At 47.1% G+C, this 26,742-nt stretch overlaps 1 protein-coding gene across 2 annotated transcripts in view; it reads right to left on the bottom strand.

Annotated features, from left to right (window-relative positions):
• Nucleotides 1-26,742, bottom strand: part of LOC119455301 (ubiquitin carboxyl-terminal hydrolase 8-like) — a 176,348-nt gene that overhangs the window by 138,634 nt on the left and 10,972 nt on the right. For both annotated transcript variants that reach the window (XM_037716700.2, XM_049668693.1), the window contains exons 3-6: nt 10,059-10,203; nt 9,199-9,284; nt 5,965-6,134; nt 3,831-4,008 (exon numbers count right to left, since the gene is read on the bottom strand). In XM_037716700.2, coding sequence (XP_037572628.1) covers nt 3,831-4,008; nt 5,965-6,134; nt 9,199-9,284; nt 10,059-10,203 — 579 coding nt within the window. The remainder of the gene's footprint in view (nt 1-3,830; nt 4,009-5,964; nt 6,135-9,198; nt 9,285-10,058; nt 10,204-26,742) is intronic.

Genomic DNA, 26,742 nt, shown 5'->3' with positions numbered 1-26,742 from the left:
GTGTGTTGCCTCCGCCGAGGGGCCTTAAAGGTCCAAACACCCGGCTTCGGCTCAACCCCCAGGATCCCCTTTTCCCCGGACACGGCTAAGCCACGCACGGATAAACGTGGGAGGGTCCAACCCCCATGTGCAGAAATCGTGTCTCGATTTTGCCGCTCTGGCCTCCAGTCATTTGCACTAATCTTTTTCCGTTGGGACTGTTCAACTATGGTTCACATATGAAGAAGGCAGTCAGTAAAAATTTCAAACGAAGCCATAGGTGGCTTGGGGTGAAGCCCTCTTCCAGTTTTCTGCCTGGAGTTACTCGCCTATTGCTGAAGAAGCATCTGCAAAATATTTTTTTCTTTTCGTTGGTTATGCTTATTCCTGACGTGTTTCGCACAATTAGATAGAAAATAAAATATTTTTTTCGAGCATTTATATGTAGGGTTGTTCGTTTTTCGGTTTTACATTTTTTTTCAAGTTCAAGAAGTAAAAATTGGGTGCTATTTTTCAAGCTGATAATCGGGAAGAAATCGGGTTTTTTGCAGAACCATTCTGAAATTCGGGTCTTTTCGGGTTAAATTTACTAATGTACTAAGTAATACATTACATTCGGGGTTTTCTTTCTTTAACGGAGGGTATCACGAGCTCCTTAACGCTAACGCATTAAAACTAGGGATATGTTTAAAGCTGGTAATCGGGGAAAAATCAGGGTTTTCTAGCAAATACTCTGAAGTTCGGCGTTTGGAAATTAATAAGTAATAATGACAGTAAAGAGCATTGATAACTTCTCGGAAATGAAACATCTTATTTATGCAAAGCTGGTCCTCTATTTTTTTACACATCATTTGCATGTGCAACATGTCTGTCTCCATACGAGACCTGTCTGATCTTTGAACGTATCTCAGCTGAGAGAAAGTTTACTTGAACCACAGCTTCCAATGGCTAGGGACAACAATGTTAGTGCAGCATTTGCCAGCCTGGGGTAGCGAGCGGCAGAGTCATGCCAATACTTAATGAGCACGACAGCTGTGTTAGGCTTGCTTCCAGCAAGTACTGGTTGAACTCGTTGTGAAGCGAATCCACGTCGTCGGTAATGGAAATGAAGAGACGTCGGTAGTCATCAAATGACTGGCTCAGCAGATGCTTCAGCAATGGATCCAAGCAGGCCCGTAGCCCGGAATTTTTTTCGGGGAGAGGGGGGGAGGGGCACTTGCTGAAGGCCTTGACTATTTCAGGAAAGCACCTATTTTTCAGTAATTATTTTCGGTAAAGCACGGAAGGATGAAAATTTCGGGGGGGGGGCCTGCCCCCTGGCTACGGGCCTGGATCCAAGCCGGGTCCCAATTTCCATACCGTTACTTGGTTTTAGTCTTTGTCTGAGATGTTCCGTTTACCAGTGCAGTAGCATTTTGTGGCTAGTTTCAAGCAAAACTCTTCAGAAGATGTTTTCAATAGCGTGGCGCTGCTCTTGGGTAACATAGACAAAACTGGGTTGGTACGTGGTTTTGGAATTAGAGGAGAAATCGGGTTTTACCCGAAAATGAACAACCCTGTTAATATGTGCTATCAATAATGGGTTAACGCTACGCAGACACAGGGGAACAACAAAGCAGTGTGAATGGAAAGCACAGAAGTATGCGTGAAGATCAGGCCGATTAGCCACTGAAAGGGACGCTGATCGTATAGGATACGGCTGTACAATGTTCACACACACAAGTTCGCACAGTTCGGAGCTTTCTGCCCACATGCGAGCCCACTGACTAACTTGGTACGCATGCTTCCGAACCCGAACGCTGCTTCAGCTACCGTCAGTCTAACCCGTACACGTGATAATGTGACCAATCACCGATGAGCCACCCGTAGGAACATATTAGCGACAAGCCTTCTGGGATCGGGATTAATCTGGCATCATTATAAGTGGGTTCGACTGTATAACGATATGTTAGGACCGCATGTCGGATACAGTTAAACCTCGTTAATACGTAGTCGGCCAGGAATGACGTTTAGGTACATACTAAACGATGTACGAATTTACCGCCAATGCCAGTTAAGCGGCTACTCACCGGCCGGAAAAGAACTACGTCACGATCAAACACACGCACTTATACAGGCTTTATTTGCGGGTAGGCAGCAAAAAAAATCGGTAATCTTCACTTGCCGCTGTGGTGGCTCTGCCACAACGACGGCATCTTCGCACTCGATAAGGCCGCAAGCCAGTTTGTCCATGAGGCCCCGCTTACTAACTAAATTAACAAGCACGGTGTAACGTGCACACAGGTAAACATGAACACGTCTCGCTTTACGACCGCAGAAATTCGCTCTCAGAACGCTGGAGTAAGGAGGTGCGGCAGCAACAACGAGCGTGCGGCACGTCTCTCGCTTCAACGCGAACTAGACCTTGAAAGCACAGTGCAAACAAAGCTACCGGCACTAGTTGCACTTTGTCTGCAGAACGCTTTGAAGATGAAGTCCACGCGGGCGTGCACTTTTTCCATGTCGCAGATTGCATTCGAGATAAGGCGGCCGCCGCCGAAGTTTGGCCGAAGTACAGTGTACTAGAAGGCTTTGAAAAAGCTTCTAGAGCACTGTACCCAAAGTGTACTCCTCCCTTTCTCGCCTTCTCCGCTGTGCCTCGCACGCCACAGAAGCGGGCTTCCGCCCCGCCTTTCTCCTTCGCGCACGCGAGATCAAGTCGGCTGACCCTCGTAAGCTTTCACTCGCACACACAGCATACGGTGCGCGGCGACGATGTTGCCGTGTTTGGACTTTATACGGAACCTCAAAGCAACATTCACGGTGACAGCAGAAATGCGCTTCGCAATAAAATGTGCTTCTGTGCGGTTACTACTCGATGGCGACAGCGAATTCGCACCCCCTACCGGCCGCTTCTCTGCATTACCGGGAGCTAATATCAAAGGCCATGCTTTTGTGCACAGACATTGGCAACAGCTGTATGAGCAGGAAAGACGTGATGGTGGCCATGTTTTAAGTTCACTATTGCTGGCGAATGCTGTCCGGGCGTCGCGACTTGAGAATCGAACATCTGCGCACATGAGATTTTGCCGATTTTGTGCCTGTGTGCGTAGAAAAAGAAAGAAAAATAGTACGCACTAACCGTTTGGTGGGCAATGAGCGACTACAGATTAAGCGGTCAACCAATACATGGCGTTCAATGAGGGCTGGGTGGGGGAATCTTCGCGACTACGTTTAAACCGCAATTACACATTAAGCGGGTACGAGGTTTGACTGTAGAATGAAAAATTCTGCCATTTTTTTGGCATTTTCCATGCAGACTGAGCTTGACATTTGCGTTGTTAAGTTTCTCTGAAACATATGATGCTGAGACAGGGCAAAAAGTTTGCCTACACCAGTTTGTATCTGCCGTCATTATCGTGCCGTGCGTCTCACCCGCACACCGATTGCGAAAGCCACAGAGAGCATTGTGAGTTGGCCCAGTGCGCCACAAGATGGTGCCAAGGTCGTCAGTTGTTGAATCTGAATTCCATGGTCAAGTCTGCGTGCTATACGTTTATCACAGTACATTCCAGACTAATCACTGGTGTTGCATACAGTTGAGAAGGTATGCCACTATATATGCATCATGCACGCAATCTGATTAGACAAGACTTTTTTTTTTGCTATAGAATTGTCGACAGCACTCAAGAAATTTCGGATACAGTCGGCATCTCGCGCCAACTAATAACTTGATGGCAGTGGTAATCCAGTGAAGATAAGTAATCACGTAACAGTGATACTCCAGCGGAAAGCCAATCACCAGTGAAAAGTAAAGCAATGCACGCATGACAATATGTGGGCCTCAATATGCAAGCGCGGCAGTATCGTACCCTGGTTTGAGGACCTCCTCAGGGATGTTGATGCAGTCACTGCTTTTCAGATGAGAGTCGAGAAAGTCTTGTCTTGGCCTGGCATCCATGATTAATACATTCATGTCCTTGTCCTGAAGCATATCTAAAAGCTTGAATGACGACAGCTGTGTCATAGGTGACTTGATAACATCTGGAACTGAGGCGTGCAAACAAAAGAACAGCAGAAATTACAAGAGGAAAATTGACATCTCTGAAGCTTTCACAGCACGAGTATAATGCTCTCGTGCACACAGTTAGGGGCAGCAGCACATGAAATAGTGATTGCTGCACCGATAAGTCGAAGCTCGTTATGACGATGTCGCATCTGACATGAAAGTAATGTTGTTATTTTCAATATTCATTTTTAGTATATATTTGCTACACACTGATATTGGTGAGGAACATTAAGTTTACTTCGTTATATCCAATAACCCATTATCTCCATATCCATTATATTGAGGTTTGATTACATAACACATAGCTCTTTTTACTTAAACAACTGGCTAATTTGCATTCAGATTTCACACAGAGTTGGCAATTTATAGTATACATCATTCAATATTATGTACGGATGTGCTACTTTTCTATTTAGTCCAAAATAAATCAAACATATATGTTGGGTGCGTCCATTTCAGATAAAGGGTTGTACTTTCTCAGCTATAGAATGGTGGTGCCGTCAGCAACTGTTACAACAGCACACAACTAGGGTTGCCAACTCTCGAGGAGACAAAGTCAGGGCAGGGTGCGAGGAAGGGGACAGACCCTATCAGTGTCAGGAAGCGCCAGTCTATACAGGTAACAAAGTCGAACAATTTTTTCAGTCTGCCGTGTTGCAATTTACAACAAGAAAGGTGCAGTATGGTTGTCTGACTGACATGGCTGCCAATACGGATAGACAATACGGATAGACATACTCTGAACGGTTAGGGCCTACAACAAAACTAGAACTACTACAAAAATGAAACCACCTTTATGTTTATGACAATGCAATAGAACACAAAAAAGAATGTGCAAACGAGCTGTCAGGCATTGTAAAAAGAAAATCTGGTCCAATTCTCGATATCCAATAGGAAAGAAAAATAAACAAAAGCTGGGACATAAAAGTTGGGACATTTGGCCATTCTGACTAGGTAAAGTTGGGACAAGGGACATTTACTCAATAGTCAGGACTGTCTCGCTAAATTCGAGATGGTTGGCAAACTTACACAAAATACACATTTCATTGCAACAGTGACAGATAATGGCACTGTTCTTTTTGCTAAGACCATTTTTTGCTTAGTCCCAATCACCACAGATAGTGTGTTGTCAGGGTTCTCTGCAGAAATTCTTGAGGGATGGCCATCTTGCAATTTGCAGGGGTAGGGGGGGAGAGGAACACATGCAACTAAGATGTTCTTTTTTTTGTTTTTTCAATACGATCATTCCGCCATTTTGAATTGTACAATCAACAATTTTACATTTCGGAAAACAAATGTGAGCCGCAGCCTACCACAATCGTCAAACGTTGCCAGGACAAGGAAGTGCATGGCCCAGCACTGCCAAAATGCGAGATAAATGTGTTCCAGCAATTCAAATCTCTGTTGGTCAATTGGAGCGACTTCTGTGTACACATGGCGGCAGTAACGAATCCGAACGCTGCTTTTTCCTTTTTTTTCTTCGTGTTTCTGTTGCTAGTATTACTGCTATCTGAAGCTCTGATCCTCTCTAAGGACGGTTCTAAAATGGTGACGTTGCGTCAACAGAAAGCTGCACCCTCCAAGGTGCAATGGCACCTCCCAACACCCAATTTTATACCTGAATTTTGTCAACCACGCACTAGTAATGCAAGATTTTTTTTCTACTTTATTTTCTTTTTCTAATATTTCCCTATGTGATGAAAAGAACACCTGAGGATCGCAAAAAAGAAGAATAGGACATTTTGGTCAAATAGTAGACCATTCTAATTGGAAAGTCTGGTCAACCGGCGTGGCGGACGGTAAGCTGGAGTGGTGGCCCACATTCACCCACCACCCACCCTGCACGTTGCAGCAATATGTATAAAACCAAGAAAGGCAGGTAGTGTCCTCGAAAAGCAATGTCCCTGAAAACGACTGATACAGAAAAAACTGCTGACCATACGGTAGCTTCGTGAGGGAGCTATCACTGCCGTCTGAAGGAAGTGGGCTGCCGGCTGGCTCTGGAGACCGTGGCGGAAGAGCCGGTTTCCGCATCAGCTCCGCTGCGGCCTCTTCCGCCTTTCGCTCCTTGGCCTCCGCCTCCTTGGCGTCCTTCAGGATGGCATATCTTGAGGAGGCAACACAAAGGCAGCAAAATTAAATCAGATTAAATGAATCAAAGGTGCTTCCCGCACACCCAATGTGAACATCCCCACAATTGCATGAGAGGTTGTTATAATTAATACCGTGGATGAAGAGGTTGACTCAGATAGTGTACACAGTCACACCCGTGGCATTACTTGTTTCATCATGCTTGAAGTACCAAATACCATGGGCAAATTCGACTGTGGAACACTCCTAGTTCCCACATGAACAGCATTAGAAAATGTGCCTGCCAGAAAATGGTGGAGCATGACAAAGAACATTTAACCCTTTGGCTGCCAAAGCAGGCAAAATGCCAAGAGCAACAACAGGGGTCATATTGCCAAAGGGGGCAATTTGCCAAGTGTTGTTGGTTTAATAAGCTACTCATAGATGACTCTGCAGCCAGCACATACTAGACATGTTTAGAGATGCTGTGAGTAGATGGCCCGAGGTGTCGAGTTCAGGAAAGGGGGGGCGGGGGGGGGGGGGGAATTTAATTTTTTTTAGTTATAATTTGCAGTATGTTTGCGTGCGCATGTTTCAACACCTACGTACAGTGCTCAATGAGTAAAACGCAATAATTGGCCTGCATGGTAGCTGGTGCTTTTTGTGCCACCCGTGAGCATGGGTGACACCGAGCTGATGAATTGTTGTGTACGATGAACAGGAGAGCCTTTGTGATGCATTGTGACAGCATTTGGCACCCTAGCAATCACCCAGTGTTCACCGGTGGTGCAAAAAGCACCAGCCGCCATGTGGGCCAATTATTTTGTTTGAACCGCTGAGCACTGTAGCTTGAAGCAGAGCAGTGGGACCATTTCCCACCTAGAATTTTGGCACACCATGGCAAACCACCTCAGATTTGGCAAACCGTGTTTTCTCTTTCTGTAATGCTGCCTATGTTTTTGAAGCAATGTATGGGTGACAGGGCCCAGGTCAGGCAGATCTCTGCCTTTAACATTGTCATCTCAGACAAACTCGTGTTTAAAACAATTTGGAAAAATTTTTTTTCAATCCATCACAGCAGTGCAAAAAGTAAAACAAAAATTGTGGAAGAAACCATCGAAGATGCCTGTCAATGTCAGTGACAGCTTTCTTGTGTGACCTGCTGCATACCCCTATGCCATCTGTGAACTACAATACTATACGGGCACATCAGCAGACGCACGAAGTGGCATTCTCGTTGCCAACGACAATGCCAAATGATATAACGAGATAGACTATCTCACTGCAATCACAGAAGCCCAGTTTAAACTCCGTAGCAACCCATCCGATCCCTAGTATCCTGGCTGCAACTTCATTGTAACAGCTATCCATCAGTGGAGGTGTGTTTGTTGCAGATGAGGAGCTATTCTGGGGTTTGGCCAAGAACACACCGCATACGTAGTGCCCAAGTTGTTTGTTTGGGGACATACCCAGTGGCACATACCTGGTGAAAGAACCACATTGCCTACTAGGCCAGAGAACACCCAGTTGTCTATTCGGCCACATACAGTGGAATCTCGTTGATACGATTCTGCATGATACGTCTTTATATACAATTTTTTTCTTATATACGATTCATGTTAGATAATATAATTTTCGGATGATACGTTTTATTTCCCAGTACCCGTAAAGATTGTATCAACAAGATTACACTGTACCTAGTGGCCCAAGTTGAGAACTCTCCTTCCATAAATGACCAGAAACATACAAACTGCACAACGGATGGAACAGCCAAATAAAGCTATAGCTTTAAAAAAAAAAGTGAAAGAAGGTGGGAGTGTGAAAAATACGGTGCTGCTCTCCCCAAGCCAGAGAGTGTTTAAAGTTTTCCTCTACAGAAATGGATGTGTGACTTGCAGTTGAAGTTCCGAACTGAAAGTGCTGCTTAATATTGTAAATAAAAGTTATTTGTTCACATTTTTTCGGTGTATATTACTGTGAATATTATATAACGGAACATAGCAGCAGAAATCTGCATAGCCCACAGACAGGGCACAAATACAGATGAAGGGTTACATGGCACACATAATACAGTATGTTACGTTGATCCCCAATACAGTTGGCACATTTTTCAGGAGTCCGCAGAAAAAGAAAAAAAAAACACGGCCAGAAAAACGCAACAATGAGAAAGGCCCCAAATTGCCAGAGAAAGGCCCCAAACCGGCTGTGTGTGTGTAATTAACAGACATGTATTATGTTCCATGACAGAGGCCCCTTCCCACTCCTATTATGCTTCACCACGTAACACAGCTCTACTGCAGTGACACCGACTTTAGAGAGCCGGCAGAAACTGCAGCCGCTTCGTGACACACTTATAGGGACTGACGATAACATACTTACGAATTTGACTCTGCACCGCTAAATTTATGTGACCACTGCATTGAAATGCAATGCAAGATGCAGGAACATAACAGAATAGTGACATATCAAATGGGAACATGAAACGGGAACTCCTTGAAAACATAGGAGTGAATGAGCTTTTACGTCGGGACCGCGAAAACGCAACGTAGTAGTAGAGGAACGTAGCAAGAGGCTTCCACTGTAACCAATAGATTGAAACCCAAAAATTTAATTTTGGACTTTCTTTTTCTCTGAAGGCTTTCGCATAACCAACCAACAAATGTGGCATGCCACAAAGTATACCGGCATGGACACTAATGCCAGAAAGAGTCACCATTTTCGCAATTACTAGCTTGGCATAAATCTTGGCATTCCAAGGGTTAAATTAATGAAGTTATTGACCCTTGCTTGAGTATATTTCGTGATCAGTTCATGTTGTATCCTTTATTTGACAGTACTAATGTTTGTGACATCTATGTTTGTAGAGCACATGAAAACATCCCATGAAAACATAGCTGAATGCTTTTACTCCCCCCCCACACACACACTAAGGCCCATAAGGTTGCTGTAGGTATGTATGTTAATGTCCCAATACATGTAGTAAATAATATAGTGAGTAAATAAAGACATGAATAGATGAACTGTCAACATGTGTTCCGCTATTTCCCTTTCAGGGCCAGCCACAAGGCATGGCTAGTTGTTACCAGATGCCGGCAACCCACCGTTTCTGGAGGCTTTTTTTCTGCTGCTCGAGGGTGTCCATCACGCGCATGCACTTATCCAACGTCAGCAGTTTGTCGTATGTGTCCTGCAAAGAAACCACACACACACACTTTTGCAAGAGGCTGTACTTTCTTGCACCTAAGCTCATCCATTTACTCTGTATACTTTCTCGAAAGGAAAGTACACAATTTTTGCATTCTTTCTCACCGTGGGTTGCACGAGAGACGCAAGTACAAGAAAGGGAGGCACGAATGACATGAGCGGGAACTCGCAAATTAGTTTATTTTTCATGAAAAAAGCACTCAAACATCTCTATCAAGTTCCATCTATTAGTGAAAAAAAAACAGAAAAACTTGTCTGAAAAAATGCAGAATGAGCAGCTGGCCTTTCCTATGAGTCAATTTCATGTGATCTGCACATAGACGCATATTCTTTTTCTGTGCACAAGACAGACGGCTGAGTGACATAAGCATCTCGCATCTTTTTAACGTAGAACACCTCTATAATTTCCGCCATTGATTTTCATTTTATCAAGAGACAGGCACCAAGTTAACAGAGAAATTTTGTTGACAAAAAAAGAATGCACGTACAAGTGCAGCACATGCCACAATATTAACTTGTAGAAAAAAACCTGGTTGCGGTAAGTTTGGCATCTTTTTGGTCAGGCTCTTTTTTTCTCTATTACAGATGGCATTTTTTTACAAATCACTGTTTCGTTCAATAAAAATATCAGATGAGAGTTCGTTTGTGCCTCGTTGTGTGTGTTTTATCTTCCACCCAGTCGAGCTGCGTTTTAACCAAACATGAACCAACCCGCCCAAATCAAGGTTTTGCTGCAGGTCAGCAAGCAGTCCCCTACCTTTGCCTTCGCGTAGTCTTTGTGCTTGCGTATGTAGTTGACCATGCTGAAATAGCGCATGTACAGAAAGAATGACCTCTCCTCATCGCCATCGTTTTTATGCATGTCTGCTGCCTCCAGGACCTTGTTTGTGCTTGTGCATAGCCTGTAATGCGACATGGAAAACAGAGATACAAATTGAGGCAAGAGTGAAATTCAAGCAGGCTTGTACGTAATGAATCGCACGTTATTATTACTCGTAATCAGTTACATTTTTCATAATTTTTTTTCATTGACAAATCAAAATCATTCCCAATATTAAACCAGTCAATGCCAATATTGTAAATGACAAGTCACTTTTTTTTATATAATGCCAACTGTAATTCAGTTACCTTAAGAAATTACATCTAGCCAGTTACATTATAGATGAGGCAAGCTGCAACAGGCAAGGCAACTTTGAGCACTTTGATTTGGAGGGAAGTACCGCAGAATGAACATGGTTGCGCCATGCAGGAGCATCGCGGATGCACATGTTCAGACATGTCAAAAAAAAAATTCCTTTGTGTGTCATTTACTTAGGTAATGAAGCTCCTGGCGTCAGCAACTGATGCTGCCCAAAGAAATGTTGATGCCAAAAATCACCTACGGGCAACTTAATCAGAATCTTTTCATTGGCCCTACCAGCGAAAAAGCCTTTTCTGAGCCTCAGCAACAATGAAGTGCTCCGTTTAATAGAGGGCCCACACGCGAGCATCACAGCATTGAGCAACCAATCTTTCTTGCAAGGTGTCCGCATTTTACAATGTCACAATTCCCTCCTGCATGTGCATCGAGATAGGTTTCAGTGTTGCCGCTGCTTTCTTCACAAGAAAACCAGGACACGGCGAAAACTTTGAAAAGCGACTCTTGGTGATGATAAACAACATGTGAAGGACTGTAGAGCATGCACTGAAAGAGCCCGTCCAGCTCGTTCTATTTAGTGTATTTGTGCTATGTTAATAAGAGTTTAAAGGATGGGAGGAAAGTAATGTAAAGTATTTGCTCAATTACTTTCATTGGGAAGTAACTGGTCACTGTAAGCAATTACATTTCAGAATGAAGTAACTGTAATTGGCTACTTTTTTCTGCAACATGTGCAAGTCTGAATTTATCCCTTTAATCCACCACAGACAAGCTGCTGCCAAAGTTTTCTAGTCTTTCATGCTTTGACGAGTTGCAGAAGTCATAATTCAAAAAAAAAAAAAAAAGACCGAAGAAGGTGGAGACGGGATCAATGGTTCCTTAAAACTGTTGTAACCGAGTTTGCAGCCCATGCCTGACTCTGTCCGCATTGTGCTCTGCATTATATATTTCATTATTACCAGGTCACCCACTTCAGTGCAGTCCCTTAGTAACAGAAGCAAAGTGCAACTGTGAACGAGACTGACTGGTTGAATGTACCAAAGCAGCCCGTTGGGCTATCATATACACCTAGACTACCTGGGGTCCCCTCAGTACACGAACATTCTCTTGCAATGCCACAGATAGGAATCAAGCCTGTGACCTCTCTCACTCATCAACAGAATGTCACAGCCACACGATCGAGACTTGATGATGTGACAGTGCAGGAATGATGACAATGGCATGAAGGAATGACAATGACGTCGTGCTGGAGCTCATGTCCACGCTTAGATGCATCACCTGCTGTCATGATTTGGAGATTTTCGTGCCTTCCTATTTTCAACTGTGCCATGCGATGAACGCACTCTCCAGTAGCAGCGTTACAGGGAGAAATGAGGCTTATGCCGATCTTAATAAAGTTAAGGCGGGATGCAAAAATTGGGCATAACTGGTGTTGGGACTCGGGGTAGCGTTTAGGCCAGTCACCCTTCGGCCAGAGGGATGAGTACGTCCGGGAGTCAAGCGAGAGAAAAAGGGTTTATTCTACATATTTACAGTGGCTCCAAATATAGAAGCTCACTACATGCCTGAGCACATATCAGAACGCATCAGGACACACCACTGCACTCAAAGTGTCTCCTTATAAAACATTCGTCTTCCCTAGTTCACCCGACTAGGGAATCTGATGACCTTGATGTGGCCAATCAGAGGGGCCGTATTGTTCACTGAACTCCGCCTCTAATGTTGCACCTTCGAAGCAAGGACGAGGCAATCTGGAAACAGGGGATTCACACTCCTTCTACGAAAGTTGTCTGCTTGGTTTCAATCTCTCAGTGACGTTCATCTTGCCAGGGTCGGGAGAGTGGCCTTTGCGCTGGCTCCCGCTTCCACGAAGGGTGGCAGTTGTGGTTGCTTCGTGCGCTTCTTTGTCATTGCGTCCCAGCCGGTGTCGTGCCACATAGCCAGGTAGGCGGCCGCTGATGAAGGGGGTGGCATCGGGGGAAACACACAAACGATGCGAACTGCCGATTTGGGTCGCTTGTTTGCCCGTCAACGTCGGTGTCGGGCACTATCGCCGTCTGAGCAACGCTGATGAAAGGGCCTGCCTTGATGGAAAACAATCAAATAATGCGCCCGGCCGATTCGGGACGCAACACTGGGTTTTATGTGAAATCAAGAAAGCTTTCATTTTATCAGTCAGTGCATGTTTCATAAAGCTCCAGCTGCCTTTTGAATTGACCAAGAAAAATTGGGTAGTCAATGGAAATAATGCTGTAGACATCAGTTCAATTAATGCGGCATCTAAATACTTGACATATACTTCTGACTACTACTAAATACTTCTGACATATTATGCTGTCTTACATTTCCGGTGATGTAAAATCAAGCAGAATAAAATATTTGAGTATGGTATGTATTCCAAGCTTTGATATTTTGATGAGGACAGCTGTTTTTTCTATGGCAAAGTTGTAAGTCAACATTAATTTTGACTGAATAGCTGTCTTCATGCCAATACAATGATTAGCAGTGGGGGGACCCTGCTCTTCAAAAAATTATTTGTTACTTCTGGGTAGATAGGGCTGAAACTTGCTAAATTGATGTATTTCAATGTGCTAATTTGAGATGTACATTCAGTTTTTTTTTTTTTTTGCAGAGTAATAATGTTTCCGAAATTAAGAAAATTCTGTTTTTTTTTTCACAGCTTGCTTGGAGGTGAGCCATTTATTTTAATAAACTACTATATATATGGTGCAATAAAGACTGACATACAAAAAATGATGTGGTACCAACAAAGAGTGCAAAACAGAAGGTATAGTGTTCTAAGCCAATTTTATATCAAGGGAGAGCATGGGAAACATTTAAGGTAAGATCCCTTCGAAGCACCCAGGACAAAGTATTACTCATTGAAAATTTCTGTAATATTATTTATATTATAGGCCTTATTGCACTGCCCGATTGTCTACCTTTCTGACAAAAAAAAAATAGTCATAGCGACAGGACAAGTAGAACCAAAAATATTATCGCTCCTGAACTGTGACACTATCAAAAATTATGTTTTGTCAAAATGAGAAAAAAAGGTATCACAACATGTTCGTAGTCATTGCGGCTCAGGTCAAATCAACCAAGGATGATACAGGGCTCCAATCAAGCAAAAATAAATACTGTACACCAACCTGAAGCAAAGGAACACGAAAGTTATATGGGCCTATTTCTGGCGCCAAAGAGCAGGCTCCCCCTTCAAAGGTTTCCTAAACCACATTTTATAGAAGTCGAGAAATGCGTTTGATGTTAAAACCGACTACTATTTCAGACATACTTTGCAACAAAGAGTACTTCAATGGATTCAGCAGAAGCAGAGTTATTGGAAATCAAAGATCACCTGCAATCCACTTTGCAGTGCTCCTGGTCCTTCAAACTTGCACTGCGAAGGCTACAGCGGAGCGGGGTGGTGCCCACAATGCTCCACCTACTGAACATCACTGTGATACAGAGTTCAAATTTGATTTTGGGTGTTCACATAGACTCCACTAGTTCAGATTTTACCCCCTACAATGCACCAAACTCAGAGGCTATCCCTCAGCTTACAGTAGATTTCAAGGTGTCTCATCCCTTTGCTGTGCTAAATAGCTACGTGCAGCTTTCCTCACACCAAGTGACACGAGTAGCACATGTCATTCTGCGCTTATCTCTACGACAATCACACAATTTCCAAGGATCAAGCAAGCTTCTTCATGTTCGCTCGTGCAAATATGTCAGCAGCATGCAAATCGGCTAAGCGATGGATGCCATGCTCCGGACTCGAGTTGAAAGGATTTCTGACATAATGAGCTTCGACTATGATGGTGACACACCTAGAACGTTGCAACCCGGGAAGCAGACGACCTGTTTTTCAGATTTTGTCGCTCTGGCCGTGAGTCATGTCATCCACATATATCAATATGAGCAGGCTGTTTCCTCAGCGAGCCGCAGAAGCTCAGTGAGCACACTTGCCAGGGTACCCCATGGAAGCCCGGGTATTCTACACTACACTGTAGACACAGCAATATGCAACTGTAGTAGCTATCTATGTGCTTGACAAAGCTGGAGTATGCGCTTACACTCATGTGCTCTAGACTGGCCGTGCTATGTGGTGCAGACCAGCTTTTCCCTGCACCAGCTTGACCAACGGATAGCAGCCACATCCAAATGGTGCACTTTGCTCAATAGCTCAATACGAAGTGAAGTCTGCCAAGGTGTCTAGCCTGGAGCGGCCAGGCGAGAGAGCGCTCTGGCAAGCTTAAGTCTGGTCGAAGTTTCGCACAGTTCAAGGCTAGTGAAGTGTTCAAAACTACTAGAAATTAGCAAGACCTGACGGCTGCGACACAAATAAACAGTGCGGCTAAAGTTTCATTCCTACACGGGCGGGCACGGCCGATTGCTCCTAACGATAGTAGGCGATAGTTGTACTTCCAGAAGTATGTAATTCTTATCAAAATTCGAAACACCGATTTTTGCTTACTTCAGCCAGTTTATTAAACTGAGTCAAGCAACATACACAGTAATAGTAGGAAGAAGTGTACTGATACAAACCCCCTTTTTGATTGATGTCAGCTATTGGCCAAAAGCAGCCGTGTCATGGGAATCTGATAGGATGAAATTTAGCAACCCGAAAAGAGTGAGGAGAATGCTTCTGTTAAACAGACAGTGTTTGAGAAAAAGTTGACTTCACGCTCCGCTTGCGAGCTCCATATGCCGCACACGACAGAAAAATTTGGCTGAAATGTTCACAGCAGCGTATGCTATCTGTGGACTTGTCAAGGTGTTTATTGACAGGAATGAGAGGTTGAACTCGGTGCGGCAGTCAGAACCCTGCGAGCAGTCAGAACAAGCCCCGTGCGTAAAAGCGCTGGTGATGCGCCTGACTGGCCGGCACTTCGTCGTATTTCATACACCGGAGATGCACCTGGCTAACCAGCACTTCTTCGTTACATTTGTCCCCCGGAAGAAAAGACGCCATCCTGGCGATCTAAGCATACGGTAACATAGAGGGATCGTAGAAGGGCTTGAGCCAATCTACGTGAACAGTTTCTTGACCGCGACGGCGCTGATCAGAAGACGGTGACACAGGCTCGACGACATAATTCACGGGGGAAGTTTGTGCAATTACACGGTAAGGTCCATGATATCTTGGGAGCAGCTTAGAAGAAAGGCCGGGAGCTAAGCGTGGAACCCACAGCCAAACCAATGAATCGGAAGGAAGCTTGGGGGGTCAGAGCCACCCCGACGAAGCTTCTGTGGTGTCTGGTCTGCGGTGGTAAGACAACGGGCGAGTTGTCTGCATTCTTCAGCATGCTGCGCAGCTTGAGATACAGGAACACATTCCGATGAATCAGGCTGGTAGGGTAGCATGGTATCGATGGTGCAGGAAGGTTCACGGCCGTACAGTAAGAAAAACGGAGAAAAACCAGTGGTAGCTTGAGTGGCAGTACAGTGCAGTCCACTTATAACGATATCGAGAAGAACGAGAAATCCGATCGTTATAACCGATCATCGCTATATCTGGACTGCCAAAAAAAAATGCCGAATATACCTTTGCAGTCCCGAAACTGAAACTGCCACTTGCGCAAAAAAATCGACATTGTAGAAAGTAGGCCGTGAAAATAAAACTTTTATTTATACCTCTAAATAGTGTCTCAATCGTTAGGCACGCTGAAATAGAAATCTGCACTTGCTTTCGCAGAAGTTTCGGATTCACAACTGCCGTGTGCATCGCGTCCATCTACTGCGCGTACACTGGCGGCTATAATTTAGCATGCATGAATTCAATGAACGACTTGATCGACGACGTTGCACTTTGGTTGAACCTCGGGGTTGGTGTCAAAGACGGACCATTGTCAATCTCGTCGTCACTGCTGTTGCTGTCGTCGCCTCCGTGGCACAACGCCGCCGTCTCTCGCGACAAGGATTGCCCCGTCGGACATCTCTTCGCAGAACGAGGCAGCACTATTTGCACTCAGAAGCTCCTCCATCGAAGCATCGTCAGTAGCGACGTGCTCCCAGAGTTCGATAACAGAGTTTTACATTAGGGAGGTGCAAGCGTTGGGGCCCCCTAATCTAAAACTCTCTAATGTCAGCGGCTTCCACCATGTTAGTTTCACCCATGGGGGTTTCCTCCTGGCGCACAAAGCCCGCCTTTTCAATTGATTGGCACGGCCACTGCTTCTAGCCTTCATGACCCTGGCGCTCCTGGTTTTCATAATCGTCAATATCATCGACTGCGCGAGCTCGTACTTCTTCGAGTCTTGCAAAATCAGTTTCGTCTCAAGGGGCGCACCTCTCGTTGCTTCCGCGGCGCAATTCCGCGCTCATTGAAAGAGAGCGCGTCAGGGAGCGCAGGCGCCCCTCGCCAGAGGAGGCGTTGCCCTCATATATCGCCTTTCTTCCACCCCCTCCTTGCGCGACCGCCGATGACGCGGGCGCAAAGCAGCTGGCATCATCTTGTGCACACTGCACCAACTCCACGACTTTCGCAATCGTCGTGCGGGCGGGATGCGCTGCGCAGTAATGGTGGCAGATACAAACTCGCGTAGGCTAACTTTTCGCCCCGTCTCGGTTAATGGCAACGTAGGAATGCAATTTTCACGATTATTCTGCATGAAAAACACCGCCCAGAAGCAAAATTTCAATCGTTATATCCGATTTGCGGTGAATAACATATCGTTATATATGTGTTTTTTTTTCTCATAGCCCTAATGCATAAGTTTATACTCTTAGCTCAACTCATCGTTATAACCGAAATATCGTTATATGTGGACTGCACTGTATTATAGGCGAACGTGATGAACGGAAGCACAGCGTCCCAGTTGGAATGGTCGGACACGACGTACATGGCGAGCATGTCGCCAAGAGTGCGGTTGAAATGCTCCGTCAGCCCGTTCGTCTGTGGATACTATGCGCTAGTGGTCCTGTGGATGATGTGACACTCCTTCAGAAGTGACGTCACGACTTCAGATAGAAATGCGCGGCCTCGATCACTGAGAAGTTCTTGAGGGGCTCCGTGACAAAGAACAAAATTCCGCAGTATGAAGGATGCAACATCTTGGGCAGCTGCAGACGGAAGTGCAGCGGTTTCTGCATAGCGTGTGAGGTGATCCACTGCAACGATAATCCAGCGGTTGCCAGCACCAGTAGAAGGAAGCGGGCCGTAAACGTCGATTCCGACCCGATGAAAAGGACGGGATGGGCAAGGAAGCAGCTGCAAGGGTGCAGCAGTGGAAGTAGCGACCGACTTTCGGCGCTGGCAGTCGAGGCAGCAGCGGACGTACTTGCGAACGAACTAGTACATGCCAGGCTAGTAATACCGGAGCCTAAGGCGGGTGTAGGTCTTTAACACGCCACCGTGTGCACATTGGGGATCAGTGTGAAACAATGCGCATAAATCAGCCCGAAGATGACGCGGTATTACTAGGAGCCATTGCCGACCCTCGGGGAGGTAATTGAGACGGTAGAGGAGTTGGTCGTGAATGACAAAGTGATGCGCCTGCCGCCGTGGAGCCCTAGATGCTGTAACAGTGGTAGGATCAGAGAGAAACTCCAAAAGCGAAGAAATCCACGGGTCTTTGCTCTGCTCAGAGCGCATGTCATCGATGGCAAGTGCTGAGATGACAGAGTGGGCAAAGACTGTCAGGATCAGGGTCAGGTGATATTGGCGAGCGGGAGAGAGCATCGGCATCAGTGTGCTTGCGTCCAGAGCGGTACACAACCCGGATGTCATACTCTTGCAAACGGAGTGCCCAGCGTGCGAGGCGGACAGAGGGGTCTTTCAATGAGGAGAGCCAGCACAGCGCATGGTGGTCCGTTATGACATCAAATTGGCGACCGTATAAATAAGGTCGAAATTTCGTAAGGGTCCAGAGTATGGCTAAACACTCCTTTTGTGTAACAGAGTAGTTTAGCTCTGACTTTGTCAGAGTGTCATAAGCAACGACATATTCCTCGAGACCACTTTTGCGTTGGGCAAGAGCCGCCCCAAGGCCGACTCCACTAGCATCTGTATGGACTTCAGTTGGGGCATCGGGGTCAAAATGCCGCACAGAATAGGAGGAGAGGTGAGCAGATGGCGAACGGTCGTGAACGCGTCATCGCATGCTTTCGACCAGGAGGACAGGGCGTTGTCTCCAGCCAGCAGTTGAATCAAAGAGGCGATTATCATGGCAAAGTTCTTCACAAAGCGGCGAAAATAGGAGCAGAGGCCGACGAAACTGCATAGTGTCTTCAGATTGGTGGGCTTGGGGAACTCGGCAACTGCACGGAGTTTTGCAGGATCCGGAAGCACGCCTTCTTTGGATACGACGTGGCCTAAGATGGTAAGCTTACGAGCAGCAAAGAAGCATTTTTTGATGTTAAGTTGCAGGCCAGCCTTAGTCAGACAGCTTAATACCTCTCTTAGTCGTTGGAGGTGAGTCGAGAAATCAGGTGAAAAGACAACGACATCATCTAGGTAGCACAAACACGTGTGCCACTTGAGACTGCGCAAGATACTGTCCATCATACGCTCGAATGTAGCAGGCGCATTACATAGGCCGAATGGCATGACATTAAATTTGTATAATCCGTCCGGTGTAACGAAGGTGGTTTTGGAGCGGTCAGCCTCTGCCATGGGGACTTGCCAATATCCATACCGCAAGTCCAAAGAGGAAAAGAACTCGGCACCTTGCAAACAGTCAAGAGCATCGTCTATGCGCGGTAGGGGACATATACGTCTTTGCGCGTAATTTTGTTAAGACGTCTGTAATCAACGCAGAAGCGAATAGAACCATCTTTCTTTTCTACGAGGACAATAGGCGATGCCCACGGGCTATGGGACGGCCTAATCACGCCACGGCGAAGCATATCGCTCACTTGTTCGTCGATGACGCAGCGTTCAGAAGCTGAGACATGGTAAGGACGCTGCCGGAGTGGGGCGTGCGAACCGGTGTCGATGCTGTGCGACACTGTGGTGGTGCGGCCAAAAGAATGTTGATGGCCGTCGAAGGAGGCGCTAAATTCGCGTAGCAGGCTGACAAGTTGCGCACGTTGTGTGGTTGTCAAATCACCGGAGATTGACGGATGGAAGCACTCCAACGGCGGTCGAGTCGCATTGTCGAGCGCGGCGAGGGATGTCGAATGTGCGGCGTCGGGAGCATCGAAGAGCATTGAAGAATCCACAATTTGAGCATAACATGAAGAGATTCCGCGATTACAACACGTGCGGTGCAGACTCCCAAAGGTTCGACAGGCTGTGTGCTTGCAGTAGTCAAATACAGTCCGGAAAGCGACGTCGTTACTTTTCCTATCTGTCGGCAAAGTCCTGCATGTAACACCGAGATTGCTGCGCTCGTATCGACCAGTGCAAATGTTGGAATCCCTTCGACGTATACCTCAATTACGTTGCAGGGGGATTTCGAGGCCTTGGGTAAAGTGAAGGGGACGCAGTTCTTGCCTCGGGAAGTGCGAGACTTAGTTTCCCTGAGGCAGAGGGCTTGGCCGGCGTCTCATCGGTGAGATGGAACGGCGGCGTGGAGATGGCGAACGACGAGTAGTGTAGGGAACAGGGGTTTCATCTGGCGGCACAGGGGATTGTAGCTGTCGAGGGGCGTAACTGTTCATGGGTCGGCGGTAATCATAAGTAGGCTGCATAATGCGTCGACAAAAGCGGGCAATGTGTCCCGGAATGCCACAATGGTAGCAAATTGGGCGGTTGTCGGCTGTGCGCCAAGGATTTGGCTGGCGTGATAGCTGTGGTGCAGGCGGCGAGAAGGGAATCGGGGGCGGTCGCGCAACAGCTTGGAGAGGTGGACGTGGAGCGTGTCGGGATATGGGGGGGATGCCAACGGCCCTCTGCCTCGACACACCGAGCCCGGCGGTTGGCGCATGCATGCCTGCGCATCAACCGCGGTCCGGTACAAGCTCGAGGAAACAATAGACGACAACCACGTGTACACTCGGAAAGCATTTATTACGACTGCAACTAACACTTCGAGCAGGCCAGCTAGCTATAGTTGACATCGCTGAGGGTTCCCTCGAAGAGAATAATACACTAGGTAAAGGAGGGCTTCCGACTTACCAACTGGGGGAATACGGACGGCCGCGGCGTTTGCCGCGGCAAGAACGTGGTTGACTAACCACGTGCGGGAATACGGGAGTGACGGCGGAGACTTCCGCTGTCGCCGCTTGCTGGAGACCAAAGAGACCCGGGCGATATCAGCGGGATCTCACGTGACCCACCCGGTGGCGCTGATAGCGCTTGCGATTCCCGCGTGCCGCCCGCGGAAGGAAAGTTTCCCCTCCCCCAACTCTCCCTGTCACGCATGCGCTTGACGCGACGTTCGCTGCCCGTGCGGCGGTTATGGGACACGAGGATTCCCACATCCCTCCACCCTTAAATATTGCCCTACGGCAGAGAAATCGCTGGAACGACGTATTGACAAAGTATCCGGGCAGATGCGATGGTAAACTCCGGCAGGAAATGTCCGAATCCACGTTGATAGGCAGCACAGTCCTGTGTGGCGGCCGCCCACATGTGGCAGCCGTCATAGTGGTTGACGATGACGGGGCTGAAGATGGCTTGCCCTCAAGATGCGCGCCGCAATGTCCACCTGGGAACAGCGGGTCAGGACTTTCTCGAAGCGGCACGCGCGCCGGCTCGATGAACCTCGCACCGACGCATCCTCGTGGGAGTGTATGATGGTGGGCCTCCCTCATTGTGGCTGCCATGTGCTGCTGCATCGGGCCGCGAACAGGGAGGGGCCGAGACAGCAGGCAGGGACGTGGACCATGGCCGCAATAGCAAGTCATGACGGCTTCACTCGTTCTGCAAAGTCGCTCAAATGCACTCCACAAACACATAGAATTAAGGCAGTAGAGGCCGCCGCAGCGTCGGCCGTCTGACACGATGCTGAACCACCCGTCTACCGCATAGCTTTATGTGGTAACGAGAAGAAAAAAAAAACAATCCAGTTCGTTTGAATGAAATTATTTGCTTCAACCGAATTTTTCCGGTCCGATACAGCGCGAAAAAGGGCAATGCTCGTATGAACAAAGCGCTCTCTGGTCCCCCGAGATTTCGCTTATTCCGCCCGCAAAATATTGGGTCCATCTGAACAAAATAAGCTTTCTATTTCGAACGAGGTTTCTCCACTCGGGCGAGTATAGTAGAACTAGCGAATCCGGTTGCACCCGCTAAATGTCACGGCATGGTCGTCTTCGAACATGCGACCGGCAGCTCCGCAGAGCCTTAGGCCTAATCGCGTCCATGACGGATACCAATGCCACAAAAGACCCATAAAGGGTTCCAATGAGCCGCCGCGAGGAGATGCAGGCCTAGCTAAGTGGTCCCCGCTCGCTGCTCAACACGCAGCTTCCGAGCAGACTCCTGGGACTGCGCCCCGCTGACGTCCTAGCCAGCGTTTCCGGCGCCCAGCTCCCAGAGCCAAAGATACAGAAAGGAAGCTATTTACGTATGCACAGGGAAAATCAACCACCGTGTCAGCTGCTGAACTCGCTCGCTTCGGGCATACTCTTAGGAGAAAACTCGCTGCAAATCTCAGCGTCTACACGAGTTCGGTGACCCTAGTGCAGCGTTAACTCGCACTCAAGAAAGTACATGCCCAATCTAGCTAGCAATCACGCCTTCGGTTGAGGCCTAACGCCGGTCCGGACAAAGCCTTCAGGCTTCCTCGCATCCGAACCGATCGTCGTCCCGTTTTCCAAGAGCTTGCCCCACGTTGGGCGCCAAAATGTCGGGATATGGGGGGGATGCCAACGGCCCTCTGCCTTGACACACCGAGCCCGGCGGTTGGCGCATGCATGCCTGCGCATCAACCGCGGTCCGGTACAAGCTCGAGGAAACAATAGACGACAACCACATGTACACTCGGAAAGCATTTATTACGACTGCAACTAACACTTCGAGCAGGCCAGCTAGCTATAGTTGACATCGCTGAGGGTTCCCTCGAAGAGAATAATACACTAGGTAAAGAAGGGCTTCCGACTTACCAACTGGGGGAATACGGACGGCCGCGGCGTTTGCCGCGGCAAGAACGTGGTTGACTAACCACGTGCGGGAATACGGGAGCGACGGCGGAGACTTCCGCCGTCGCCGCTTGCTGGAGACCAAAGAGACCCGGGCGATATCAGCGGGATCTCACGTGACCCACCCGGTGGCGCTGATAGCGCTTGCCATTCCCGTGCGTCGCCCGCGGAAGGAAAGTTTCCCCTCTCCCAACTCTCCCTGTCACGCATGCGCTTGACGCGACGTTCGCTGCCCGTGCGGCGGTTATGGGACACGAGGATTCCCACAAGCGAAGGGCGGCCTTGCAGCGACGTCAGCGTATGTCAAGGGCGCCGCGACTGGAGGCAGTTGAATAGCAGCTGGCAGGCACTCAGCGACTTGCTCCTTGATGACGGTCTGTAACCCCTGTGTCAGTGGGGAGTATGGTGGTGCGTTCGTAAAGGGCACCAGGGAAAGCTGCCGAGCAACTTCTTCTCACACGAACTCCTTTATCTGGTGCATTAGAGGCGACTCGTCAACACCTAGCGTCAGACCTGAGACAGGGGCAAATTCTGAAGGCGGATGTCATGTGACAATTCGCTGCCTTCGAAGTTTGTCGTAACTTTGACAGAGCGCAATGATGACAGACACTGTGGTCAGGTTCCGGACGACCAACATCTGGAAGGCGTCGTACTCAATTCCCTTGAGGATATGCCGGATCTTATCAGCGTCTGGCATCGTTGCGTCGACTCTGTTGCACAGATTAACGACGTCTTCGATATAGCTGGTGAAATTCTCACCTGGTTGCTGGGCGCGTCCACGCAGGCGTTGTTCGGCCTGAAGTTTACGTACAGCAGGACGACCAAAGACTTCCGTGAAGTTGGTCTTGAACGCCAACCATGTCAAGATGTCAGATTCGTGGTTACGATACCACAAAGGTTCAACGTTGCTCAAGTAGAAAATTACGTTGTTAAGCTTTTCCCTATCGTCCCAGTGGTTGTGCCTGCTAACTCTGTCATACAAGGCGAGCCAGTCCTCGACGTCCTGATCACCGGTACCCGCAAAAATCGCAGGATCCCGCTGACGCTGCACGCCAGGACAGATGACAGTTGGTGCCGTGACAGCAGCTTGTTGGGCTGGATCGTCAGGCATAGTTCGAGAAGGCTGGGCTGGATCGTCCGGCATGGGCCGAGATGATTGAAGGGTTCAGCTTCGAAGTTCCAGCGTTGATGGAGTCGTACCCAGCACCTCCACGAAATGTCAACGTGTTTATTGACAGGATTGAGAGGTCGAACTCGGTGCGGCAGTCAGAACCCTGCGAGCAGTCAGGACAAGCCCCGTGCGTAAAAGTGCTGGTGATGCGCCTGATTGGCCGGCACTTCGTCGTATTTCATACACCGGAGATGCACCTGGCTAACCGGCACTTCTTCTTCATTACAGACTTTTTTTTTTCACCAATCCCAAGGGGTTGTTCATGAATGCTTTAAGGAAGAAAGGCTAATTTCTAGCTAAGGAAATGATAAGAACTGTGCTGGCAATAAACGAATAGCAAGTACAGTGGGAGAGGAGAAAACGCAAGGAGGCAAGAGGTTACTGAAAGTGATTTCAAAGTGAAGAAGCTTAGGAGGAACTGGAAAAGCATGTGTGAAAAAAAACTGCGAACCTAACTAAAAATGGAATAAGGTCTTTCAAAAGATGAGAGATGTAGCAGGAAAATGCCATGAGAAAACAAATGACTAAGCCGACCTTGTTGTCAATCAGTTCTGTCGACTTCCATTAATTCGACTCTGACGGGACAGGCAAAACTTATAGAATTATCCGGCTGGTTTAATTAAGCAAGATGCAGAAAAAACACCAATACACACCGTTGATTCATTTGGCAGTGTTTTCCTGATTTTAATTTGCCCCTGAATCAAGCGTGCACCCACTTTATATGTGTCCAAAGTAGAAATGCCATTATAGCATCTAAACAAAATAGAAATCTATCGTGCAGCCAACTTTTTAGCAAGCAAAATGGCCAAGAGTCGATATGTGCCGCAGAATAGCAGCCAGTTTTCTAAAATGAGCTTCTCCACAGCTTCACCTCAATACATGTAGTATTATGCGGTAAAGCGTACAAAAGCCACGAAGGCAATTTTGGTTTTGTATCTGATTGCACTGTGCAGGCCCAAAATTCATTTTAAAAAATAAAGAAAGAAAGCAGGAGAACATTTGAACTGGGTAAATACCATAATAAGACATTGTGAGTTGCGGCTATTGCTTGAAAGTCCTCCAAGGGGATGCTGAAAACAGGCATTCTCGACAAGAGATGACGTGTGTGCAACACAATGGGGTCATCATAAGGGGTAGGTGCGTGCGTGCTGTTTGACCAAGTTTGAATTAACTGGATAAGGCCCATTTCAGAATATAAATAACGAAACCTTGGGCCAACAGAAATGCATGGATGGCGGTTGGGACCTTCAGTCGGGATTAGGAATAATCAAAAATTTATTAACTCAGATTCAAATTAAAGGAAGTCTACTTATAAGGTAAACACGGTAACTTTCACATGGCAAGATAGTAGATCTACTTTGCACCAAGTTTATTGATAGTATGAGAAATCCATTGTTGTGCAGTGAGTGAGCAGCAGCTATAAGCAGTATGCAATGACCTGATTATGTTTGTTTGTCCATCCCGCTTACATTCAAGTTCTGACCACTAGACCACTGCCATTTTGTGCAGGCAAACGGAGGCTATTTTCATTGTTAAATAATTATCCCAGACCAGAAGTACAGAATAAGCTTACAGAATAAGTTTTGTGTATCACTCGCGTGAAGTGATAAGCGAGTGTGGGACACTGCAAGAAACTCTGCTTGGCTACAGTGAGCAGGGAGGAGTGACACTGGATATAACGTACGTCTTGAATGTTACTCAACAACTGAAAGAAAAAAAAGCGGTCACAAAGACCATTCGACAATGTCTCTGGTATAACTGCTGTTTGCAGTAACACAGTTCAGGGAAACAAGGAGTCATGAGGATCTCACATACTTCTGTTTTGTTACAGTGTAAGTTCTGAGCCCATAATCAATCAAAAATGCACTTTTATCAAGACCCATGTTGTCACAAGCCGCATTAGCTTTTAGAAATTGTGCATTCAGGAGGAGCCCATGGCACCAAGCTGTCACAACATTTATTCAGGTCACGGCCCATGGTTATGCTTGTCATCTGAATTCCTCCCTTCGCAAAGTGTTCAAGTATACAATGTGGTCTCCACACGTGAAAGAGTAATGACTCGTTCATGAGCTTCGGCCAAAATGGACGAATCGAAATAGTCCATTGGACCTTCTAGGGCAAAAGCAACAGCTGAGTGACAATACAGCTCCCATCTGTTCCAAGATCGGAGAGAAGGGATAAAGGAACCAACATTGCAAATCAGCTAATGATCCTGCAAAAATTAGGCAGAAACCATGGAATAATGCGAAAGCAGGAATAGATGGGCGAGTTGTCGTGGCAATGTGATTGTGGTGGAAGACGGCGATGGCAACTACGCATGCGGTGCGATGTGGACAAAGCATGAGATGGGAGCAGAAAGAGAGGAACAAGCAGATGCCACGAGCGAGCGGGCAGCTGCGGCCACGGAGGCCAATAGAACAAGCAGATCGGGGTACGAGGAGCTAAAATCCCAAGAGGTGTACCACTGGGCAGCCTCGTGACAGGTCGCTCTCCGGGAGTCGGTCCACGTCAGTAGCCTATCACGCCAAGGTCGTGCCCGTGTCCTGTGCCTGGCGAGTTTCTGTGCTTCCCATCGTCCCAGATTCTCCAGGTTCTAGGTTGACACCCGACTTGGGGTACTTGCCACCGCCCAAGTGGCTTCTTGTTAAGTCGCCTCCACCGCTGACCCAGTTACTCTCAAAGCTGCCTCCGCCGCAGAGATTGTGCGTCGGCTGTCGACAGATACTAAGAAATGTGAAAGTGAACGGAGCTGTGCAGTATGCCGCGTCGCCAAGACCTTGAACGTAGTTGTACATTGCCTCAAGGTACAGTTGTACATTGCAGAGGGGAGGGGCAAAGGTAAGAGGTACATGCAGAAGAAAATAACACAAGCTTGACTATAGATACAAAAAATAAAAATAAAATACAAATAAGCAAGAAATAGTCAAACAAAAGGTCAAAGGCAAACACGTGGAAGTTAATGGCTAATAAAAAAAGACAAAAAAATTGTCCCGCAAGTGTGAGACAAGTAGTTCAATACAAAATAAGGCAAATATGGCAAGCATGAGCAAAACATGGCAAGCACATCAAAAACACATGGCGTAACATATAAGAAACATATAA

The sequence above is a fragment of the Dermacentor silvarum genome, chromosome 6 (genome assembly GCF_013339745.2).
Source record: "Dermacentor silvarum isolate Dsil-2018 chromosome 6, BIME_Dsil_1.4, whole genome shotgun sequence".
NCBI classification, from domain to species: Eukaryota; Metazoa; Arthropoda; class Arachnida; order Ixodida; family Ixodidae; genus Dermacentor; species Dermacentor silvarum.
Note: the sequence above shows the minus strand (reverse complement) of the source record. Positions and strands in the feature narration are given on the sequence as shown.